This window comes from Cucurbita moschata, unplaced genomic scaffold (genome assembly GCF_002738365.1).
Source record: "Cucurbita moschata cultivar Rifu unplaced genomic scaffold, Cmos_1.0 Cmo_Scf00067, whole genome shotgun sequence".
Lineage (NCBI taxonomy): Eukaryota > Viridiplantae > Streptophyta > Magnoliopsida > Cucurbitales > Cucurbitaceae > Cucurbita > Cucurbita moschata.
Genome location: NW_019268583.1, coordinates 865,059 through 890,261, shown reverse-complemented (window position 1 = coordinate 890,261; position 25,203 = coordinate 865,059). Strand labels below are relative to the sequence as shown.

Here is a 25,203-nt window from a genome sequence, read left to right as displayed (position 1 = left end):
CACATCCTATCTACAATCAATTTCATCCATTAGCCTCACAAACACCCACATTAAAAAAGCTGTTTCCCATTACAAAAGAGCAAAAGAAATTCCTTAGTAACTAACTCCTTTTTTATAATCGCACAATTAAACTATTTCAAGTTGCTTCATCTTCCCCCTAGTTTCAAGCCATGGCCTCAACACTCATTGTCTTTCTAATGGTAAATACAGAATTTAAATCTTCATACATCTTTTTAAGAACATCTTAAATTTCACGTACACTTGGGAACATCGATAAAACTTATACAAGACGAGCAATCTAATGTCAAACCACAACATAGTTGACAAACTAAATGAAAGAAAAAGTTGAGATATTTAAACACAGTACTTACAAACATATGAATAAGAAATTGGGCAGCAATTTCAGATGATGCATGCAAATTGCAGACAAAGCTTGCTTTTGCATGAATTCTTAAGTCGGGAAAAAGGAAGGTTCGTTTTGATGCTAACCTAACTCCTTTGTTTATGCAGCAAAAGAATCTAGGAGCTGTTATACAGAGATCATGCTGATCCTCGCTCAATCAAACAATCAATTATATGCTAAATGTGATTGCTTTGGTGGTGAATAATATGAGTTACTACTACAGTCAATACCAGTCTGCATCAATGGATTCCATCTGTCAAATATTATCCTGCCACCTCGCCCGATCCTACCTCGAAGTTTATGAGATCCCATTGACACACTGTTCCTTGTTGGAGATTCTGCTGATGGTGGTACTATATTAGCAGCAGCCAACTTCTCTGCAACCAGAGGTTTTGCAAACAACAAGACTGGCTCCAGAGGATCCTGCACAAATCGACAATCCCGTTGAACAGTCGAGAATATACACGATTAGTGTTCTAACAAGAAAAACTATTGAGTTTAAATGTAAGTCAGTTCTCAATATGTTAAACTGCTCGGCAGGATCGCTAGGACACTTGTAGTATCTGCTGCTATTGTAACAAAAGGATGCTAAGTAAGGTTATAAACGACTAAGGTACCATTTTGTGAAGCCATCCATGTGGCAGTTGTTGCCTATTCTCTTGCTTCATGCTTTCAGTTGGGAGCACAATCATGTTTGTCTCCCTAAAAGATCCAGAAATTCGTATTCGTGGGGGGCGACTGGTTGCGATATCGTCCAACTCCACAAATTCATCCTCGCTTGAACCAAACTTACAAGAGAAGGGTAAGAACCTAGGAAGTGCTAAGCTCTCTTCCAGAAGTTCAGTTTCATGCTGAGATCCGATGAGAAACCATGCACCAATATTGTAAGAAAAGATTAAGTAGATAGAGATCACTAGAGTAAGATCAAACCAATTATCCCGGGTATATGAGAACTATATAAAAATAAAACACATAATACACACGCACCTTATACTTCAAGTGAATCCTCTGAAGGCTGACTTCACTTTCCATCAGATCTCTTTTTTTCTCTTCTCTCTGTAAAAAGATCACGTCTTGAGCCAATCCAGTGTTTCAATGTCATATAACTACTTCAAGACAAATGCAAACGCACGTATAATAACACATGAGTACAATGAGTAATCACCTTAATTAAAGCCTCCAGTAAGGTTTTAGCTTGTTCCAGGTTGCGCCTAACCTGAAATTTTACAATCCCAAACATAAAATGATAAAATTTAGACAATGCAATCTATATCAAAAGAAGAGGACATCTGAGATCATTAACGAGATCGAATAATATTCAAAAGAAACAGCAAAACAAATACAATTTTGAGCTCACAGCCTATTCAATCTATCAAACCATAAGAACGTCAGTGACTCGAGTAAGAACAATAATCATCCAATAATTTTGTGATGAACATTCAAATCTGAAATAAATTGTTTTCATTCACATAAATTAGTAAATCAACATGATTTCTTTCCACAGTACTACATTCCTATGTTACTGTATATTACATACACTCCTTGTACTAAACTATTGCCACTGCCTTCAATTTAATTATCTTCTTTTTATTATTATTACAAGTAGACAAGTGAGAACATATTCAACAATGAGGCAGCCTAGTTTTCATTCGTCCAAGATTATTCAAAGTCTGTCTTGAATATTCCAAAAGCTAGCGATTATAAAGACAAAAAACCATATTCTGGCATATTCTGGTAACTAACCATTCAACTAACAAAGCAAACTAACCCACAGCCCGCCAAAACTAAATACTTCTTAATTTTAATTTTTTATGTGAAACATTCTAGTATTTCGATGATGAGAGGAAATATACACAAAAGAGGTGGAAGAAACCCTGAGCCGAAGGAGGTTATAAAAAAGTCCTCCAATTGGCCAAAAGAGAGGATAAACTGTAGCTATGAGGAAAATGGGAAGAAGTTTTACACTAAAACAGCCTACAAGGATATATTATCGACCAAGCTATCAAAGCATGCCTCAACTGATTAACAAGCTATAAATTAATTGACTAAGCCCAATGTAACAAAATCTTAAGTAAATCAATTGTGGTCAATACCATTAAACCTCTTCTTTAGGAACTTTGATTTGAAAGAAATCAAAGAATTTTCAATGAAAATTTTCAACTTTTGCACAAAACCGTGGATACTGCCAAATTTCATGTTTCTACTTGTGTGCTCTGTTTAAACTCTCTTGCAACTATTCCAAGAATATAATCCTCCGTAGATGGGAGGCTTTGTTATAATTTACTTCAGTCTTCAGTTTTCTTTTATAATTTTTTTTTGAAGAAAAAGGATTTCATTAAAGGTGGTTGCAAAAACCCTTACAAGTAGCACAAATCTATCAAGAGAGTAGTTTTATGAGGATGTCATTAGCAAGTTATTTTTCTTTAAGAACAACACTGGTAACTTTTGCATCATCAATAAAAAGATGTTCTCTAGTATGCGCACGCGTGCATTAAATTAAATTTAATCCATGTTTTGCAACCATGTCCTTGGTTGTTCGCGATTTCTTGTTCTCCAAATGGCTTGGTTTCAGCTATTGGGATAAATCAATTCTTCCTTGGAACCTTACATTTCGAAGATTAATAAAGAAAGCAGAAATTATTGATTTACGATCGCTTTTGGGTAGCCTTTCGTTTCTAAAGATTGATTCTAATGAAGACTCTCGCAGATGGTCACTTAACTCCTTTAGTATTTTCTCTTACAATCGTTACCTCATCATTTAGCTTCTTTGATCCCCTTGGAAAAAGGAACTTTTGCAGCTCTATGGAAGTCTATATGCCCCAGAGAAGTAATATTGATTATGATCAATGATGTCCAACCATATCATTTTTTACTCCCCCTACTCTCGATCTAGTTGGCTCAAGTTGCTCCCTTCATCCAATATCTAGTGGGTTTTCTCAAACATTCTTGAGGACAATGTTCTGCAATTACTATTGGTTCTCTGTTTTGATCCTAAGGCCAATCTCATATGAGATAATGCGGTTAAGGCTATGTTTAGAAGTGGTTTTAACTATGTTTAGAAGTGGTTTTGAAATGGTTACCTTGCTTTTTTTTGTACTCCAAAGCATGCTTTTAATTATTCAAAAAAAATTTTATGGCATGAAAATTGCATTTGAAAGCGTAAACTCAAAAGTAAAGTTCGTTTTGAATGGTTAAAGACATGTTTCAAAGTAATTTTGAACATGAAAAAAGTGATTTAACCGTTACCCTAAAGCTATTCTATCATAATTGTATATGGAAACAGATCAAAGAATCTTCTAGCGAGTAACTCTCTTGCTTGAAAATTTTGAAAAGACTTCCTCTTGTATTTTCTTCCAAAATATATTGCTGGATTTTCATTACAAGATATTTGTCTCAATTGGAGTGCCTTATGCATCTTTCGTAATTTAGTCTAATTGATTGTTTCTGTTTTTACTGCTTTCATTTACCACTTTCTCATTTTCACTCCCTTATGGAAATTGTATCTTTGAGCATTAGCTCTTTTCACAAGAGCCCTATAGATATGCAACTACCTATATCGATGTCCCAAATTTAAGGAGGAATTACTGGAAGTAAACATTACCAACTTACTAACGAAGCTCACCCAATTATTTTGATCCAAAATTTGGCTATTGGACATATAATAATTCAAAAATACTTATCGTGCAGATCAGATTTTTGCTTTCCTTCTTCCTTTTACCATTGCCTTTTAGCTTCTAGGTTAGGATTGTAAGCACTGTATAAATATACAAAAATACTCATTTAACAGATGCATGCAGTGCGAGCACACACACAAAGTCATTTCCAACGGCAGCTTGGGCTGAATGTAAAAGTGAAATTAAAATAATCCTATAATGTATGCAACCATGGACTTACCTATAGAGTAATTAATAAAAAAAAATGTCTTATAAACAATCAAACAATGAAAGGACATATGCATAGAATAATAGGCTAAAGTACACGAGAGAATGTACTTGGTTATAAAAATAAGATTAACAACATACCAACGGCAGCAAATAAAGGAAAGAGACAGCATGAAAACCAACAGTTAACACATGGAAGTAAAATAAAATTCAAATTGATGACAGTAGTAATGACCTGGCGAAGCTTTTCAAAAGATTGCACATTGTTTTCCCTCCGTTGCATCTATTTAAAATATCACGAATGAGAAGGATAATATAAGAATATAAAGTGCATAGTGGAAAACTTCAACTACAAACATCCTTCAGTAATTGAGAATGGGAGAATGGAAGCAAAAATCTTCGTACCCTTCTTGTATGAAGTCTGTGAGCTTTCTCCCTTGGCCTAAAAACATTGTACGGGTTTGTGTCATTGACAGGTGGAGGTGGCTGCATAATAAACGGGAGCAAGTAAATTACCTTGTGAATATATTATGAGTAGAGTGCATCACACAAAAATCACAATTGACGAATACTTGAACACAAAAGCATGGCATGACAATATCATATTCTCTACTCTAAAGAACCCAGAGACGAAAATCATGAAAGGCCACTGAAACTTTTTCTGCAAGAATGTTCTTAGATCTAGGACTACGGAATAAAGTTGAAGTTCAATAAAGAGCTTGATAACCAATGGTGAATTTCTTTTTTCTTTTTTTTTGAACGAGAACAAAAAAAAAAAAAGACAAGATCGATAAATTGACACTTAAAAAGACAATGTTGCATTCTGTTGCACTTGTGTGGCTGGACATAGCTCTTTGCATTGAGATGTGTGTAAAATGTTTTATATGATTCATTTTTAGTTCATCTGGTGTTGTGGTACTGCTATTATTGTTCCCTAGTGCCTAAGCTCTCGAATCTAACCAACTTGCCTTCAAGTTTGGTATCATGGAATCCATTAGCCTTTATTGAACCTTTCTATTGGACTTTCAATCGGACTTCAATTTGGCTTTAATAAAGCCTATTGTAAGAACTACCAGGCTCTACAACCTTAAAAATGTCCAACTGCCAGACTAATAAACAATATTCTACTCCTACTAGCTCCTGATCTACTTGGTATCATCCAAGTTTTTATCTATAAACTCGATTGATTTACAATCACCAGTTAAGATATACAGATCTACTGTCACCTTTCTCTTTCTATTAATAGGAGAAGTGAAGAGTTGTTTGCTGAACAAAGGGCTTGAAAATGTTGATTTCAAAGGTTTTGAGGTTGGAAAAGATGTTTAAGTTTTACAGCCACGATGATGCAGTATTTTTTAGTTAGGATATAGAGGAAATGTTCGAAAGTTCAAGGGTTAGTTCTAAAATTTTCGAGATTTTATTGGGTTTAGAATTAAATTGGGAAAATCTTCTTTGTACAGATAATATTTAGATGACAGAATGGTTGAGACGGCTGGAAAATTTTGGCCGCAAGGTGGAGAAGTTTCCATGAGTTATTGAGTTCTGCCATTGGGTGGGAATCATAGAAAAGATTGAAGTTTTGGGAGCCAATTGTGGATAAGATAGTATACTAAGTTGTTGGAGTATTATCTTTCAAAAGGTGGGAGATTGACTTGGGTAAAGTGGTTTTACTTAATCTGCCAATTTGATATTTGTCTCTGTTTCTAATGCCTACAAAGGTAAGGTTGAAAATTGCAGGTTGAACAGAAACTTCTTTTAGAAAGGAAGAAAAGAAAATAGCACACCTAGTAGGATGGGAGAAGGTCATGTCTATGGAATGTTGGGGTTTCGACTTGGATAGTTTAAAAGAAAGGAAAGTAAATAAATAAATAATGAAACTTTACTAATTAAGTGGTTGGGGAAGTTTGTTAATGAAATAACTGGTTTATGCTAAGAGTTGTTAACAAATACAAGACAATACAATACGACATGAATGCCGTGACACATCATCTTTTAAATATCTAGGACACGGACACAGACATGGCAATGACATTCATTAAATATATATTTGTAACAGTATATATTTTTTTTTATACAAGAAGGAAATCTAAAGTCAACAAGTTTATGCATGCTTAAAAAATAAGTTTGAAGTATTTCACTCTCAAAATTTATTGTTTTTGTCATATATATTTTATTAAGTATACTTAATAAGGGTTGAATGTGCATTTAGTAAATGTTGGACCCATAATGATGTATCCTAGAAAAACAAGAAAATTTTCCCAAAACAAATTCCAACTTTTTTTTCTAATGGCTTTGAGCCACTCATAATGATTAATCCAGATTTTACAATTAACGTGTGGATTAGTAAATTTGGGACACTCAAAATGAAAAATAAAAAACATTTTCTTTGGATAAAAAGTAAAAGGATGGTTTTAAAATAAAATATGGCAACTATTCTTCTAAAACAGATGTTGAAGGGATGCTGACAGCTTCCTTACACTCAATTAACCCCCAAACCTAATTTTTGGTTTCCTAGACCAACATTTTCCTTCAAATGGGAGATCAACTACACCCCAGAACCCGATGATTGGTGGTGAATCCAAACCACTCCTCTCGAAAAAGCCCCCTAGGGAAGGACGTCGGTCGCTCCACATCGCGATGACGCTGTGACAGGTACAAAGAATACATAAAGAAGTCATATAACACCTCATGGAAGCTGTTACTAAATAAGCCCAACTTGCAAACAAGAAAAGGAGGCATAAGGAATTTGTTATTGGTGATTTAGTCCTTGTGCATCTTGAAAATGAAAGATTTCCAAGAGGAACTTACAGCAAGTTGCAAAGGAAGAAAATTTGCGGCAATTCTCATATGATTGAGTTTCCGGATTATCTCTCCACCTATTTTTCCTCCTGATAAGATTCATCTTAAAACTCAAGGACGAGTTATCCTTCTTGAAAGGGGGAATTTATGTAGATTGCTTTGTTTATTAGGGCTCTCTTTGTAACGTAGCTTGGTATATCTATTCTATTTATTTGTTGTTTTTTCTTTGTTAATTTGTTCAACCATCCCTGTACTTACAGCCCATTATCCCAGAAGCTACGCCTATATATAAAGGCTAAGGCTTACCCTATTGTACAACTTTCATTAAGATTAATAAAATACCGCCGTAAGGATTTTTGGCTCCACCACTTAGGCTCAAAATTTACATTAATACATAACCCCTTGTACTCCCTACACAAAAGCTATTAATACAAACACACAAAAGACAAATAATTAAACGGACAGTGAATTTCCATCTTTGCCCCTCTAGCATACGTGTGCACTATTGGGATCTCACTCTACCCCTTTCTTTTTAAAAGAAAGAGAGACAAATATCTATTAGAATAAGGAATAGACCAATTGCCACTCTTGGGAAACATATATCATACAGATCTCGCCCCAGATGCCACTCAACCTAACTTACCATTTAATAGGATAAACCTAATGAATATAAAATTATGCACGATCAAGAGTATGAATTACTAGATAAAGGGTACATGTGCAACGTGCTATAAGCCCTTGAGTAGTTCCTACATTTCTAAACCCTGAAAAAGACGGATCCTAGAGAATGTGTATGGACAATAAAGCAATTAATAACATATAACATGAAAAAAAATGGAACAATGATGAACCTGCAAACGCCGCAAAACAGGCTTTTGCCATCGTTCACGCTGTTAAGAGAGAAAAAAAAAAAAAACAAGTATCAATATGCATTCCATTAATTTGAAAAATAGAAAAAAAAAATTAATAGTACAGATCTTAGAAGAATTTGGTATACTTGCAAGAACCCAAAAGGCAAAACACGAACTTTTTTTAGATAAGAATACTGTAACAAACCTAAGCAAACCATTCTCAGAAGACACATCTAATCATTTTCTTTTTAAATTACATCTAATCTTCAGTATCCAACAAACTAGACTGTAGCACTACAATAGCACTACAATATGAGAGCCCTCTTGTAGCCTCTCTTAGGGGTGGAAAGTTTAGTTTCTTACGAAATCGATAAAATCAAGATAATTCCCTCATTTAACATTCTACAAGAACAAAACCAAAAAAATAAATAAATTAATAAACTAAGATAACAAAAAATCAAAACAAGTAATTGGCTAACAATCTAAAACGAAGAATTGAAAATGCAACAAATAATTTTTAAAAAGGGGGAAGAAAGTTTAAAATATGATAGATCCCAAGAGTGTGTTCACTACAACCTACTATTTAAAAATAATTTCTCATTTCAACTCGTGAATAATATTTTTGTAAGATAACCAACACAAAAGAGAGATGTATAGGAAATAGAAAAATCACTAGTTGACGTTCTTTTAAAAGTTGCTACAATAAGCCTTTCATTAAAAAATCAACACTTCCGGAGATGCAAGAACATATCAAATAAAGATCGTACCAAGTTCTTCCCTGTATTCAGCAATTTGCATCAGCCAGTAATTAAAGGGATATCAAATACTTTAATTTCATTTGCTAACTTTAAAAGTTGCTGTATCTTTTATTGCCACTCATAGATGCTTTACTTTTATTTTGGCTCTCGTAATACTTCAGATCTTTACTTTACTAGTTTGGTTGTTTGTTTTTCTTTTCAGTCCCTTAAGGATTTGTACCCTTTCACGTTTTTCTATGTTTTCATAGCAAAAATAAATATAAATAAATAAAGCAATAATAAATAAATAGTAAAACATCTACTAACTTGTCCAAATTCTGCATATTTTAATGCTTCAACTTAAAGTTTTTCACATGTTTTTCTTGCCACATTAGGTCCCCCAATAATGCACCACTTTCGTCACCCCATAGCAGTGTCATATATGCTTCTCAGCTCCTCAAGAAAATTATCTCCCTTTCACTATTTGGCCCTCAATTGCTCATTTAGCCAAAACCATCTACATCCCCCAGCATGATTCCCCAAGCTTAAGGTTTTGGGTTAATTGGTGATTTAAAATTGTTCCAGAGCATGAGGTTTGTGTTTAAATCTCTGTAATGTTATTATCTCCCCAACTAACATTGATTTCTACTTGTTGGGCCCACTACAAATTTCCAAGCCCACAAGTGAGAAGGAATATAAAAGTATTGACATAAGATAAATTTACCAACACCAAACAACTTAAGTTTTTTGGTTAATCGGTGATAAAAACTAACCAATCTCCACCCTTCCTTTCATCACACAACATTCTCCCACAAGCTCTATGCATACCAATCCCACCCAAAGAGGCATCATTTTATCTTTAGAATAATAGATTAACGCCTTCTTTGGAAACTTTGACTTGAATGAAATAAATAACTTTTCAAGATAGTTGGATGAATAAATATTTGTTTTGGGACAGGGTGGTCGGTCAAACTTCAAAATGGAGCTATTTGTACATCTTTTTTGTAATTCCTCTTTGTTAAACATTGATGCCAATTGGAGTGCTTTTATATATGCACCCTTGGCGTTCTTGAGGATGTCCCATCCTCTTTTTTGTATTCCTCCAATTTTTTAAATAAATTAACAAAAGCGAGACATCCTAATTAACATTCAAACTTGTAAAAAACTAGGGGGTTTATTCACACCTTTTCCTTCCAATAATCGTAAACAGATTCAATAATTGAATATCTGATTGCTTGAGTTTGTAGAGCCTGCCATTGAAATAAACGAAACAAACTGTTATTAATAAAATAAATGAAACAATAAATTTCCAGAAGACGTGAAATATCTATCAAAAATTGATCAACAAAGTCATTCATTGCTGCGTTAGAAATATTCTGCGTTCTGGCTGATGTTTTTAGTATATGCATCCAGGGTACTTGGAAGGTATAAAGTCACAGGAGCCGAGGATCTTCTAGTTGAAGCAGATAAAAAAGGAATCTCAGGGGATAGTAATTTTGAAATATATACACAATACAGAAATGGTCTTAGAACTGACAAGAAATGTGATATCTGAGATATTTTTTGGAAAAAGTCTGGGTTCACACATTCTAACAAAGGGAAATGAGGTATAATAGTTGAGAAGGGAAGTTATTAGTTAGCTAGCCTATAACCTATTGTAAGAACCAAAGCTAACTATTGGAAGATGAATGATCAACAGGAAAGGCAGTCAATTGGAAGATCGCACAGAAATTGGGAGACATTCCAGATATATCTCAAAAGCTCTAGATTGTTGAATACTCTAGTATTACTACATTCCTATATGTACGACTGATCCTGAAAAATTGGTTGGAAGAAGTGAATAGAGTGTCAAGATCAGTAGGAGGAAATCAATCTATCAATGAGGAATATTATTTATTTCTTTGTATATTCATAGTCATACTTTCCTTTTTAGACTTATGCTAATTACTGATTTTTTTTTTATCTATGATTGAGATCCTCTTTTTTTTAAACCAAGAAACGAGACTTTTAATTGATGTAATGAAAAGAGGCTAATACTCAAACATACAACTAATCTTATTTTCTCAATCAATAATATACAAGAAAATTACTCCCAAACATAACTTCATTGCCTGTGCCAAATTAAAGTCACACATATAAGATGTATAGCATAGCATTAAAATAAATCAAATGGAAGAGACTTGCATTGTGATGAATATTGGATCGATCCACAGAAAAGTAACAGCAATAATTCAGTGTTAAAATATGCAAAATTAAATCAAAAGTTAGTACAAAATGCCCAAATATGATAAAAATATATATCACCTCAATAGCATTGTCACGTTGTAGAAGTACAGGAATGGGTGAACCAAGAGTAGTTGTTATTATACCAGCTCTTTCTCGAGCCTTGTGATCCAATACCTCCAATTTAAAGAGGAAACTCTCAAATCTGTATTGACAAGTACACCTAATTAGCACCTTCTCAAAGAGAAACTAAAATCACATTAGCACCTTTCTCAATCTTTGAACTCAAATTGTTCAGTCAACTATCATTGGCACACAGCATGGCAACAATACACCTTGGAAAAGAAATAAGGACGCCATGAGGCAAACCAAGGAGGTGACTCACATAATGAAAGATGGAAATGGTCAATCAAGAGGAAGCATGTTCTAGAATTTCTAATAGTTTCACACGTAGCTATAGAAGAACTGAGGTTAAGGAGGAATTATATAAATTGTCTCTACCATAAACAATAACAACAAAAGGCAGATTCTTGATCAATTGATCTTACAAAACTATTTTTACTCAACACTTGAAAACTATAAGTTCTGACCATTGCTGACTTTAAGTCGGATTTTTTTGTCATTCTCTTTCGCCAACAGCGGCTTTTATTTCTGATGAACATCAAAGTTAGGATAAATAATCACTCTGCAAAAAATTTCTCCTCGGGAAGCACGTTATTTTTCTATTATGATCTTAGAACCCTCGTCCAAGATCTCCAATATCAGTAACACAGACAAAGTAAAAAGTAATAATTTCATTTTTCAACACATCCCCATGGCAAGGTCCTTTGCACGTCATTGCATTGACCAAAATATCAAATGCCTTTTCACTTTTCTCTTCTGGGTTCTGGAAAGAAATAAAAGGAATCCTTTAATTCACTCAGTCAATTTCTGAAATCCTTTAACTCATTACACCTACAAATCACGTGAGATAGAAAACAAGCCCAGTACCACTTTAGAGACACAGCATGGACGGTCGTTCCAAAGGATAACAAATACTAATATTGAAAAGCGGTCGCATTTCTAAAGCTTCAAAATCAACCTCCTATTAATAGACTTCAACTTAGTTTCATGAGAATGATGAAATCAAGATTGAACTTGAGCATCACATCTTTTTGTTAAGCTTCTTTTGGCCACGGAACCAAGGCCTCTCACATTCCATGAGAGGATAACAATTAGGAACTAGCTTTCAATTACGAGTAATCAACTTCTTGTTTTTCATAATTACAGAGCAATGAAAGATTCCTTGACCTCTCAGTCTATTTTTCCTCTGGGCCTCTATGGTCTTGCCATCAACTTCAAGATGTCTCTAGAGGAAGCAAAAAAGAACCAACAACTAAAAATTCCGTTACAACTTATGCTAAAAGAAATTGCAAAACCACCTGTGATCAATTCAATAACGGAGATACTAACATTCCTCAATTTGGGGACCTTCTCTTTCTCAGACTTTTCTGTCACCTCAGCTTATCCCACAGTACACTATCAAAAAAAAAAAAATGGAACTCCACAGGCCCAAATTAGTTGTTTGACACCCAACTGCACCTTTATGTATTATAATTGATGGACAAACCAACCCATTTTGAACCCTCCATTTGTCCACTGGGCTTATACCGTTCCCTTCCAGCCCATTGTAAAACTGTGTTGCTACTTCAAACGAGAAGCTACCATGGATTTCAACCACTTTTCATAGCAACAAATTACAATCTTGAAAAGAATAGACTTGTGTTGTAAAATCTGTCTTACCATCAATCAAATTGATCTCTACTAGAATAAATCCACAATAGTTGTCTCTAACTTCAATTGCTCTTTTACAGGCTCCCTCGAACAAGCAAAGCATTCATCATATTCAATAAAGCCTCCAAAACAATTGCCAATATCTCTAAATAACTCCAAGCCCCATAAATGATGTGAAATGTTTCTGAAATTCACTCAACCACCATATGATGGGACAACGCCAGGGTGATCCAACCCACATTTAAAGCAAGAAGACTGGCTAGGAAAGGATTGATTATAAATGTTAATTGAAGTTAGTTCTCAAAAGCCTCTAGAATTCTACCCTGGAAGTCTCTTCTTTAACCCCTCTAACCTCTTTCCAACATATTTTTTTAACTTCCTCCTTTGTCTCCTTTTCTTGTACTTGGAGATGCAACTTCATCATCGAGGAACCTGAAGTCTTCTTTACTGCATCTACAGAGAGGATAACCTTCTAGTGATTGATCAAGTGAGGGGTTGGACTCTTCCTTTTTATAAAATCCTAGAGAAGGTCTTTGAAGTCCTTCTATCCTTAAAATCTTTACTTGAAGGTATTACCACTACTTTTGGCACCTTTGTTCAAAACCTTCGTTACTTCTATGAAACATTCTTGTTCGTTGACTTTTGAAACCAAACAAAGTCGTCTTTATAGAAGGACTATCGAAAAAACGTTTTGCGTTCGAGGAAAAAGTAAAAGGTCTTCCAATGTGTCGATAACCCAGACCACCACTACTAGGACTACAGAAATGCAGAACAATTTTTTTTAAAAGTGAGCCTCTAGAAATACGAACAACCCTTCCCCTAGCCTATCTATCAAAGTCACACTAGAAAGTTTGGTCTTCAATCTTCAAGATAGCTTGCATAATGCCTTAGAAGTAGTAAACTTACCCTTTAAGGACCAGTCCAATCATGGTCGAAGGGCTTTTCTGGTAAGAATCCATATGGAAAAGGTTGGGTAAAGACTTTGGTTGAGAGAGCCATGATGTGACCCTTCATTAACCACCTCTTGTGTGTATATCCAAACATGTATCCAATTGATCGTAATGTTCTCATGTAGGTCTTCCACAAATCTTGTGATTTGGTAATTCTCATTATCAAATAGAATGAGACACTAAAATGATGGAACTCCACCACGAGTCTACAACTCAACAATTTCCTTGATAGCATCATCAGTGTTGATGAGATACAACAATAGTTCATAATGAGCAGGCAAGAATAGATCCTTCATTAACTAAAGCATTATTGACCAATTGTGTGCAGGTCTTTTTCTGGCTCTTCTTCGATTAACTTGAAGTTTGTCCCACCAAGTCGAAGCTCCTGCTCTCAGCTTTGATGCAAAGAGCTAGACTTTTTTCTCTTTTGGTCTATTTAAGTCAATGAAAAAAAAAATTTACATTCTTGATGAAATCAAGAAATGCCTCTATAATCATATTTCCATTAAATGTGGGAAGATCAATTTCCATCTCAAAGTCAATGGCTATATTCTCTTGTTCTTGATTTGGACACTCTTTCAATTCTTCACTACCCTTGAAATAAGCAAACAAAATCTTCTTCTTTGCTAATGTAATCTAAATATTGAACCCTCATTCACCGATCTTAGTTTCTTAAAGGTTGTGCTTGATTTGCTATGTTTCTTGCATGTTCAAGGGAGTGAGATCCTTGTCTTTATTGATTTATTACTCTAGGGTTTGCTCTCCCTAGTTGTTAACTCCATTTCTTGCTTCAAGAACTTCTTGGTTTTGTAGATTAGGTATAGGGATAAAAGTTCCAATTATTTAGAATTGTTCCCGAAGTTCTATGAATTACATCAAAACTTGTTCTTAAGGATCCTTACGACAACAAGAGTTAGATTGTAGTCTGAGGATAACAAATATTAGGTGGATTGATTGAGGATCCATATCACACCCTCTAGGAAGGATTCGCCCCCTTTCCAACCATTAGATCCTAAAATCTATGTGTTACTCATACCACTTTTAACATATAACCAAATGAGAAGAATTTATTGATCAAGTTGTGTTTGAACACAAGTGAGAATTAGTATTTATAAGCTTTTCCTAGCTAACCTAACCAGCCTATCCATCTTCCAACCGCTAGTTTATAACAAGCCACCTATCAACAAACTTAACCCTTAATAGCTAGTTTATACAAAATGGTTACTTAGTGTGAGATCCCACATTGGTTGGAGAGGGGAACAAAGCATTCCTTATAGCTAACCTAACCAGCCTATCCTCTCCCTAGCGGAGGTGTTTTAAAACCTTGAGGGGAAACTTGGAAGGAAAAGCCTAAAAAGGACTATCTACTAGCGGTCGATTTAGGCTGTCACAAATGGTATCAAAGCCAAACACTAGGCGGTGTGCCAACGAGGACGCTGTGCCCCCAGGGGGTGGATTGTGAGATCCCATATCAGTTGGAGAGGAGAACAAAGCATTCCTTATAAGGGTTTGGAAACCTCTCCCTAATGGATGCATTTTAAAACCTTGAGAGGAAGCCCAAAATGGAAAGCTCAAAGAGAACAATATTTGCTCGCGGTGGGCTTGAGCTGTTACACTTAGCCTCAAACAGCTAGTCTCAAGTAACTGTGCCATACCTAGCAGCCAACCTACATCAGCTTTAACAACCCAAATCAATTGTCTTGAGATAGCTATGAAGGTCCATAGACCAACTGGTTCATGTTGTCTTTGGAATCATAGTCAAAAACCCACACTAAGTTGAAGATCCAAATTGAAAGTGCAAAATATCCATCAAATAAGGACAATAGAAGAACAAATGCTTATGATCCTCATTGGCCAATAGACATAAAGAACAACCAGTAGATTGAGCGAAGGAAAGTCGATGGAACAAGTTTCTAGAATCCATATCTCAAACAACAAAAAGTCTGCATGACCAAAAATGAAAGTTGAACTAAGAAAATTTACCAAACAAAAGGAAGGAAATGTGCACATACAAGAGAGGATCCAAATATAACTTAAAATATTAGCAAGCAAGGAACTACATGATGTTAAATAACGCTTTCCTCCAGCAATAACAACTAAGAAACTCCTACTGTCTTCGTATGGTGACGTCAACTCTTTTAAGTGATATCAGAATTCAGAAAATATACTATCTTTTCCTACATGGAATGGTGGAAGAGGGGAAGGGGACGGGCGTTGGTACAAGTTGAAAAACTACCTTTCAGGAGTAAGTATCTTTCTTTCTCTGTTAAAGTCCTGAAGCCAGTCCTCGTCTTCATTGTCCAAGTCATACTCAACAAACTCTCCAAGCTCTGTCCGAGCTGCAAATAAAGAGAGAATGCTCACATATTATATTTACACGCAGGCATTGATAATGGTAGAAAATCTTAAGTCTATAAATATCAACAGAACTGTGTTTATCACCAACCTCCTCTGCCACGTAAGTAAGAAGTTGGCTGACTAAAAGTGCGGGAGTAGTCTATCTCATATGTATCAACCACAACAAATTCAGGCGTGGGTATATCAGGAGCCAATTTCTTGCAAGGCACTTGATGTACCTAAATTAAGGGGAAAGAATTTAGATTGATCTAGACAAACATGGGATGACGGGAAGCACTAAGATAAATACAGTGCCAGTACCTCATTATCTACCTCAGTCGCAAGACGAAGCAGTTGGGAATTGCGGGTAGAGGTAGGGGTTTCGTCATCTTCCAATTCTTTCACAGACTTGACAATAGGAAGCTTCTTATGAATGTCAAGCGGACGAGGCCTGAACGACAACCTACTCATTGTAGCTCATTTCTATCTTTTCCAATTCTTTCCGATGCTCCAACCTCTACCACTGCAGGTTAAAAATCGAAATCCTAATTCACCAACACGATGAAGAATTCCAGTTTCTTGGATACAAATCTCCGCCACTGAAGAACCAAAGTTGTTTACAAAATTTAAAAAAAAAATAAAAAACTATATCATGCACAAATTGAAGCTGTAGAACACAATTAACGGCAATGGGAAGTCAGCGAAGATCATACGAGTATCCCTGCCTCTCCCTGTGAACCCCTCCCCCACTTCAAACCCCCCGACCCATAACCCTAGCATCCAAGCAGATCCCCCCAGCGTAATAACTCCTCACCTTCAGAATCCGCGTTCTTGAAATCTTCTGCCCTTGTCCCCTTCGAACTGCAACTCGTCCCTCAATCCGAGCTCACAGGGTCAATCGTGAGAGGAAACGGAAGAAAAAAAAACGATAATTATAACAGTAGAATCAAGATTAGAGATGCATAGAGAGATTGGAGAGAAAAGATGAACCGGGAGGTACGGGGATACGTCCGAAATCAAGCACCAGACATGCTGAAGGGAAAAAACAAGCACATTATTATAATCATGTATAATTGGATCAATAAAGCACAGTATTATCGTGAAAGTCAATAAATTAATAAACTCGTTAATATTTTATTTTTTAAATATTTTTATATTTATCATTTGTATTTTTTTTTTTTTAAATACTTTTAAAGGTTAATATTCTTATCCTCCATATATGGACACAAACTATCCATCTCCATCTTATAGATCATCTTGTAATTTTTAAAAAATTTCTGGGTATTTTTGAAACGTGTTACAAACTTTCCGCTCATATATTGAAGACAATGATATTTTTGAACTTTTTTTTAAAAAATTAAAGTTATTAGTAAAACTTTTGAAAGGTTGAAGTAATTTTTAAACATTTTTTAAGGTTAAAAGATGTTCTTTAAACTTCAATGGTACAAATAAACAAAGTATTAACGATTTCTATCGTCGATATTTTTATAAACAAATTAAAGGTATTAGTTTATTTCTCTGTAAAGATTTTCCTTTTGGCCCGACCCAAAATTCAAATTCACACGAAAATCAAAAAAAAATATCATTTAAATGTTTGAGCTTTTAAAATTATTGAAATTTTTAAAAATTTTGAGTGTTTTTATTAACATTCAAAATCATCTATAAATTTAATATATATTGGTTTATTTAATACACTATATCTAATAGTTTATTTTTCTTATTTAATATATTTAATATATTAGAGGTGTTAAATATTAATAGGTACATTTTAAATTTTTTGTTAAGTTAAATTAATTATTTTAATATTAGGGGTCCTTGTGAACTCGCACATTATAAACTTCAATGATACAAATTAATTAGCTAAACTTTTTATTCAATTAATTTTCATTCATTAAATATATCTTTGAGTACTACTGATTTATGAACAATTTATTTATCATCTCATTATAATATCAAGTCTCTCTCGAGTGAGTGAGAGGATAGGACTCTATTGTTCAAATTATGAACTTATGCAATGCGACGAGTCTTCGCCACTGTTTTGAGAAGTATCAACCCTCGTCCTTCATGGCTGGCTTACTTGGTTGGAATTGTCTCTATCCAAGTCACCATTCAAATCCATTATCTTTTTATTCATCCCCAACGATGATGTACAGGTTTGTTGGTAGAACACTGTTGATCACCACCGACAACGACATTGTTGATGCACAAATTTTGGCAAAGCGAACGCACTTGATTTGCACTTGATTTGGTTAGCATCATATATCACATAGAAGCTTTTTCCCATACGAGAGTTGTAAGTCTATTGTTGTGTTTTAGAATAAGGGGAAAAAAGTAATAGAAAGAAAAGACATTAGTTAATCTTAACTATTCATATTCCATCGATGAGAATTCATTCTTTAGAGGATCCTGATCACCCTAAATCGACAATAACAAGACCAACCAACCTGGGACGCAATCAACCATGAATTTTGAACGTCCATCGCTTTCTTTTCAATCGTGTATTGATTCAAGGTAGTTGTAGCTTGCTTCCAAGTTCAAACGCTAAACAATGAAAACTTCACATTGGTGTAGTGTTTGCCATACATACTCCATTGCATAAGTCAAAGAGATCAAAATGTAGTCGGGTTTAGGTTTAGAGAATGAGTTCATCTATATGAAGGTTGACTTGGGTTTCATTTCCCTTCTTCCGAATTGGTTTAGGAAATGGTTGAACCAACCATTTTTTGAGGTTCATTAGTTTGTGGGCTCGAGGTGACTTTCCCTTCTTGTCTTGACTCACTCGACTCAGCTAGGCTCGAGGTGACTTTTAGGCTTTTAGCTCGCTCAACTTTATCCCGAATTGCCCCTAGTAGTTCTCTGCCCTTTGATTTTAGTTCTAGTGTCAAAATTTACCCATAACACCGGTAAACTTTTCTAAGATTAAGGCAATCCAAGAATGGAAAGAACCTATAAGGAAGGATGCCCATAGCTCTTACAATTGTCAAGGCTCTAAAGGGCATAACCGAAGACTTATTGATAGATTTCATTCTTCGACTCTTCTACTATTCGACGGGGACATTATGATAAAATGAAAAACGAGGGAGTTCCTCTCTTTACTCCAAATCTAAAACATATTATATCGTGGCTTAAGTTGCATGTTTCTTAGAAATATTTAAGTTAGATTGGTCATCAAACTCGTGGAGTATTTCAACTTTGGATTGAGAACGAGTTTTTTCATCTAAAGGCTTGACTATCAAGATTAATTCTTTGACGTTTCGTGGATAGTCCTCATATAATACACATGTGCATAAATCCCATCTCTTTCGAGCCACACGAGCTTGCTCCATAAACTAATAATCTCCTGTCAAATGCACATTTTTACTGCATAATCACTCAAAATTTTCACCCAAAACTTCCCCCAATTTCACTGGATGGAACAATTCCAATACATAAGACAAAATGAATGGTATCATTGATTTCTTTTTGGTATATCACTATTGATGTAACAACATGGCGAGTATATTAGCACTTATATTATAGAATATCGAAGAAATTAATAAAGCCACATGAACCAGCTGATGAAAAACTTACAACTCCATCAATAATGGTTACCCAGTTGAAGCAGACACTGTTGTTGAAGCTCGAAGTACTTGCTGCAGCAACCGTGCAGCAAGACGCTGCGTAATCCCGCTGAAAATGCGGCCTCCAAGGCTGCGAGCCTCGGGCTGTTGTAGGACCTGTTTGTGCAACATATATAGCAAATTTAGGGAAGTTTCTTATGATTTAATTGAACTTCATCTCACATGACATTCTCATCTACAGCATAATGCGAGCCTAGTTTCAGTAAAAGCACTCAAAGAAGAATTTGCTAATCCGTACCTGCACTATGGGTTGCAAAAGGGCAGGATCAAAATTTTCAGAAGATTGAAGTAGTCTCCATATCCTCAGTACCTGATCTCGAAGCTCTATCATGCTTTCTTGTTCTTCATTGCTCATCCCGAGAGTACGAGAAGCGCTATCCCTAAATACTATAAGTCTCATAAAATCAGGCATAGAATTATACGTATCGTTTACTGTCCCCAAAACAAAAGCTTCAGTCACACGAATCGCTTCCTTAACAGCTAAGGCTCGGAGTCCCTCGCCATCTGGACCCAATAAGAGCTTCAGAACAGGCTGTAGAGCTTCTTTTACAGAGAAGTCTCTGTCTTTTCTTCCCTGAAGCAACAGGTTTTCAAGTCTACTCCATCTGTAATGAGCAGACGACAAGACAACAAATTTTTCAAGTGAGCAATCAATAGGATAAATACATAATCAACAGTTTAATGAAGAAGGCATTGGGTCTTGTATTGATTGTGAAATGAAATGAGGTATAAATTGTGAAGTGGTACATGCCTAAACTTCCCATCCTTGAAGAGCAACTCGATAAGAGCATCTCTCAGATAAGGATTTGGATCTGTCAGAAGCCTTTTAGCAAAATATGGATATGAAGCAGCCAGAACTTTGAAATTTGGATCAGCATACAGTGCTAACCCTTCCAATACTGTGAGCGATCTCAAAATTAACGCGTAGTATGCTGGCACTGGATGATAATTAAGAAAGCAAACAATCAAGTTTAGTAATAGGATAGCGTTTCTATCAGGAAAACATACAGACAATCTACAGCTTCCAATTGAAAATAAAGAATAAACTACCCATAGTTAGATATAGATTTTTTTTTAATAGCAAAAAGACAACAATAAGAAATAAAAACTACATGATCAAGTCGATTTTGTGCGTTTCTAACTATTATACATCTGATAATTGTAAAAGAGAAACGTATGAACAATAGCACTTTAATTAATATAAACTCTAATGACTTTTCCTAATTAAGCTACTAGATTTCAGAAAATTGAAATATGGAGGAGGTGGACTAACTCACCATTGAATGGATATTGATAAAATACTGCACCCAAACCATCTACTATTGTTTTGAAGTTAAGTTCACTCACAGTTGCATTAAGAGTGTCGTCAAAGAAATTCCTAAGAACTGGCACAATTGGAGAAACATCAGTCTCAGGTGACAAGAAGTCTAAAGCGTAATAATCACGAGCCATAGCTTCATAATCTCGATTAACCATGTGAACAACGTGCCCAATAATTGCGCATCTTGCTTCTTCTGGAGTCTCACTCATCATTCCAAAATCAAGAAAGGCAAGTTTTCCCTCCGGTGTCGCCAACAGATTACCGGGATGAGGATCTGCATGAAAGTATCCATATTCGAGTAGCTGTCTGAGGCTGCACTGTATGCCGGTATTCACCAGATCCAAAACCTTCAGCCCCTGTCTCTCAATGGCTTCCTGCTCATTTAATTTCACACCATCAACCCACTCCATCGTCAAAACCTTACTACTTGTATAATCCCAAAATATGTCTGGGACAAGGACATCTTCCTTGTCAGCATATAATTTCTTAAACCTCCTAGCATTCTGTCCTTCCTGCATGGCTCCAGAAAATTAAAGTTAAGAACCTCAAAAGATATCAACACACTTATGATAGACTATCAGAATTAAAAATATGTATCATAAGAAAACCTAACCTGTACATAGTTAAGCTCTTGATAAACTCTGCGAGCAAATTCATCTATAAGAGCAACGACATCACTTGAGATGAAGTCGACATATTTATTAATGAGAAAGCCTAAGCTCCTTATCAGGTAGAAATCTAGTCCTATAGCTTCTTCAATGTTCGGGCGCTGAACCTTTACGGCAACCACTTTACCAGATTGCTTGAGTCTGGCTTTGTAAACTTGACCCAAGCTGGCAGCCGCAATGGGAGATGGGGATATTGACGAGAAAATGGAATCAAGCGATAGTCCCAGCTCCTTCTCAATGCACAAAAATGCTTCTGCATCTGGGAAGGTTGGTAGACCATCCTGTTCAGAGGCAGTAGCAGTTAAAGGTGACATAACCATCTAAGCTCCATATATAGTTGAATAATACATAAAAACATCCAGTGAGTTTAATTAATGCCTTGTCAAGAATGGGCTTGAACCACTTAAGTAACCTCAATTGTGCTTTTGGAAGTTTTCATCAGGATCACTTGAATTTGGGAGATAAATTTATTTAGGATGTCAAAAGCAAAAATTGGGAGAGGTGATGGATACCAAGTTCAAAATAATATCTTAGGCCAAGTTCCTAGAATTACGATTGAGCACTTTTCCCAGAATGGAGTTCTGAGATAAAAATGATCAAAGGTCAAGGTAAGGACATGTATGATTCTTGACATGAAAAAATTGTAAGTTCCAACAAAATTTAACATTATCATGTTCCTTGTTTGGAGATTAGTAAAAGATCTATAGACATGAGTAATGAGATAAAGCTACCTAAAATAATTCGTCCGAGTTCTCAGGCTAGAAGAAAAAAGATATTTGATCAATTAAGTAGGAATGCGATGGTGAAATGGAAGGAGAAAAGAAATGGGGATAACACACTTGGAGTTCAGAAAGCTCCTCAAGGTACTCGGGAGGGCAGATGTCTGGCCTGGTGGACAATCCCTGGCCTAATTTCACGAAAGTAGGACCTAATCGAGTAAAAATTCGTCGCAGCTCAGCAGCACGCCGCCTTTTATTTTGATCGAGTTGGCCACTGTTTTTGTCCAACCACAATTTGATGCCAAAAGAACTAAGCGCAACCAAAATTTGCAGAGACCTCCGCAATATCTGGAAATTTTGGTCAAGACATTCGATTAAACTCTAAAGGAGGTAGAGGCAGAGGTAGAGGTAGAGGTAGAGCAATTTGGGCGAAGAAAACCTCAATTGGGCGAGAACCGTACGTATTGGCAATAAGGTCCGGACTGTAGAAAGGAGCGTTAGCAGCACGCGCCATCGCCCTGGCCTCCGCCTGCAAATCATCAGTCCGATCGACAGCCAAAACCAGTTGAGTCGGCAGGGAGGTATCGCCGTTAACCGCAGGCAGAGCCCTAGGTCTGGCCTCAACAAGAGCCGCACGAGGGTGGTTTGAGCGAAGAAACTTGGGATTAAGAAGTGAAGTTCCATGAGGAGAAGCGTTGAACCTGGAAATGGCGTCGCCGGAGCGCCATAACGAATATGGAGGAACAACGGTGCTCATAGTGCGGAACCAAATGGATGGTTGATTGTTGAAGAAGATTTGCAGAAATTTTGGTTGGGTTCGTCTCCTCTCCTCTCTTTTCCCTCATAATTATTTCGTCCACGGAACAGCAATAAGTAGCAGCCACAACCACCGTCCTATGGCGTGTTTGCAAACTGCACTTGAGAAAATGGAAATTTGTCGTTTTCCCTTTTTTTTTCTTTTTTTCATTTTCATATTTATAACCTATTTTCCCGTCCCTCCTTGTGGTTGGGTTGTAAATTTCGGATGAGTTGGATTGATAACTCAGTTACTTGAAATTGCTTTATAACCTAACTCAACTCAACACGATACCAATATGTCACGACTCGATTTTCAAGGCTTCGAGACTCGGACCATGACCCAAAAGATGAAATCGAAAACAAACAAAAAAAAGAGTACAAGATAAAAAAAACCAAAAAACTGCAATAAAATTAAAATATGTTTGAATTTAAAATTCTTTTCAGTAAATCAAAATTGTTCGGGATTAGATACACCATGTTCCTTCACGGCCAGTCAATAGCACATTACCATTTTTGGAGTAGACAATGAACCTAACAATTCTAAGTTCATTTGTTTTAGTAGGAATTTATTGTTCATTGAAACCCTCAACTTATTGACGAATCTACCCTATGTTTCTTTCCGGTTCTAGAGAACTTTAGTTACTTGAACATACGTTCTTTTTTTAACTAATTATTTATTTAATAAAGAAATTTATTTTTCAATTTAGTATTTAGATTAGTGAATATCACGATATGCCTTTCAGTGAACATGCTATTAACTTAAATAACCATAGATATTTCGATCATCGGAAAAAAACGCAGTAGAAAACACGGTTTTAAAAACCTTTAAGCGGAATTATAACTAAAGTAGTATTATACTATCATTTCAATGAAAACATAACCAAAATGAAGAAAAACTATTTACGACTTTGTTCTATGTTCTCTTCAACACACACCATTATTTGTACACCCTTTACCTTTTCACTGGAAAAATGATTAATAATAGGATGAGTATTTAAAAACAAACTCAATAACTAATCTCACTGTTAGAGTCCGAAAATGCAAGTAAATGAAACTATAGTTACTTGGGTGGATTTGGATGCGTGGTACTTTTCTATGCTCAGTCTATGCACGTGCACATAGACCCACTAGAGGAATACCAATTTTTCGTAAATCCTAGACTTACATATGAGCTTGTGTACTCTCACTAAACCACAAAAAGAAATACAACTTGAAACCATATATAAGTATGCGTATGTACAATTATGCTTGGGGAAGTAATCCATATTCCATGTACATGCATAAGTAAATTCATGTGAATATATAATGATGCATATAATACTTCTATAAAATCATGACATACACATTTTACGAGGCACCTATCCATATCATTTGAATCAATATTTATAATACATTTTCATTCATGGTGCCTCGTAAGTCATATACATGGCCACATGAGTCTTGAACGATCATATGTAGAAGCACATGCGTCACATAATACATATACAATCATATCAACAATAATAACATGTAAACAAGGCATAGATGCATCATTCATACAACATAAACTTTCATCCGGTTTGCCCATATGCATTCCAATAGTAGATTCACTTGCAATATAGACTCAACTTTGATGCTCCTAAGTCATTTTCAGCTAATTGTGTCTAAGATTAGCTTAAACATGATCCAATTCCACTTAAGGTATTTCATCCATTCAAAATAATGAGCCTATGGCTAATTCATAGAGCTAAAATAACTTGATTATCTAATTAAATCTTAAACCGTACCAAGTTAAACAGTCTCATAGAGCTAAAATAACTTGATTATCTAATTAAATCTTAAACCGTACCAAGTTAAACAGTCCCAAGTAATCTTAATTGGCCAAAAAGTAGCTATACTAACCTTTACTTGACTCAATTTGGTCAAAAACGCTTCTAGAATGGTCTAAAACGATCAAAACAAGCCAACCCTTCTTCACCTGACTTTCACACATCCTTAATGTGTTGGATGATGCACCCGTCCTCCTAGATCGCATTATATAAAAAGTCTATCTCCGTAAGAAAGAAAGATATAGATAAACCTCTCCATATATTTTGAATAATTGTTTTAGAATCTCATGTGGTTGAATCACATATGAATCTTTT

General features: G+C 35.5%; 2 protein-coding genes across 3 annotated transcripts; both read right to left on the bottom strand.

The window, feature by feature from the left end:
• Positions 1-299: 299 nt before the first annotated feature.
• Positions 300-17,005, bottom strand: LOC111437839 (enhancer of polycomb homolog 2-like). 2 transcript variants are annotated; one of them, XM_023075914.1, is made up of 13 exons: positions 16,769-17,005; positions 16,276-16,553; positions 16,064-16,193; positions 15,854-15,956; positions 10,976-11,099; positions 9,856-9,921; positions 7,935-7,973; positions 4,690-4,770; positions 4,520-4,567; positions 1,569-1,619; positions 1,391-1,459; positions 1,021-1,254; positions 300-826 (listed from the first exon to the last, which is right to left on the bottom strand). In XM_023075914.1, exons 2-13 carry the CDS (start codon positions 16,423-16,425, stop codon positions 569-571), a joined length of 1,353 nt encoding a protein of 450 aa, XP_022931682.1. In that variant the 5' UTR covers positions 16,426-16,553; positions 16,769-17,005; the 3' UTR covers positions 300-568. The 2 variants fall into 2 exon arrangements, with proteins under 2 accessions (XP_022931682.1, XP_022931683.1); XM_023075915.1 differs by having other exon boundaries at positions 16,276-16,477.
• Positions 17,006-19,376: 2,371 nt separating this feature from the next.
• Positions 19,377-23,151, bottom strand: LOC111437864 (protein ACTIVITY OF BC1 COMPLEX KINASE 3, chloroplastic). The gene is made up of 7 exons (XM_023075944.1): positions 22,722-23,151; positions 22,403-22,630; positions 21,509-21,844; positions 20,852-21,407; positions 20,326-20,512; positions 19,813-20,179; positions 19,377-19,670 (listed from the first exon to the last, which is right to left on the bottom strand). Exons 1-7 carry the CDS (start codon positions 23,037-23,039, stop codon positions 19,542-19,544), a joined length of 2,121 nt encoding a protein of 706 aa, XP_022931712.1. The 5' UTR covers positions 23,040-23,151; the 3' UTR covers positions 19,377-19,541.
• Positions 23,152-25,203: the final 2,052 nt, after the last annotated feature.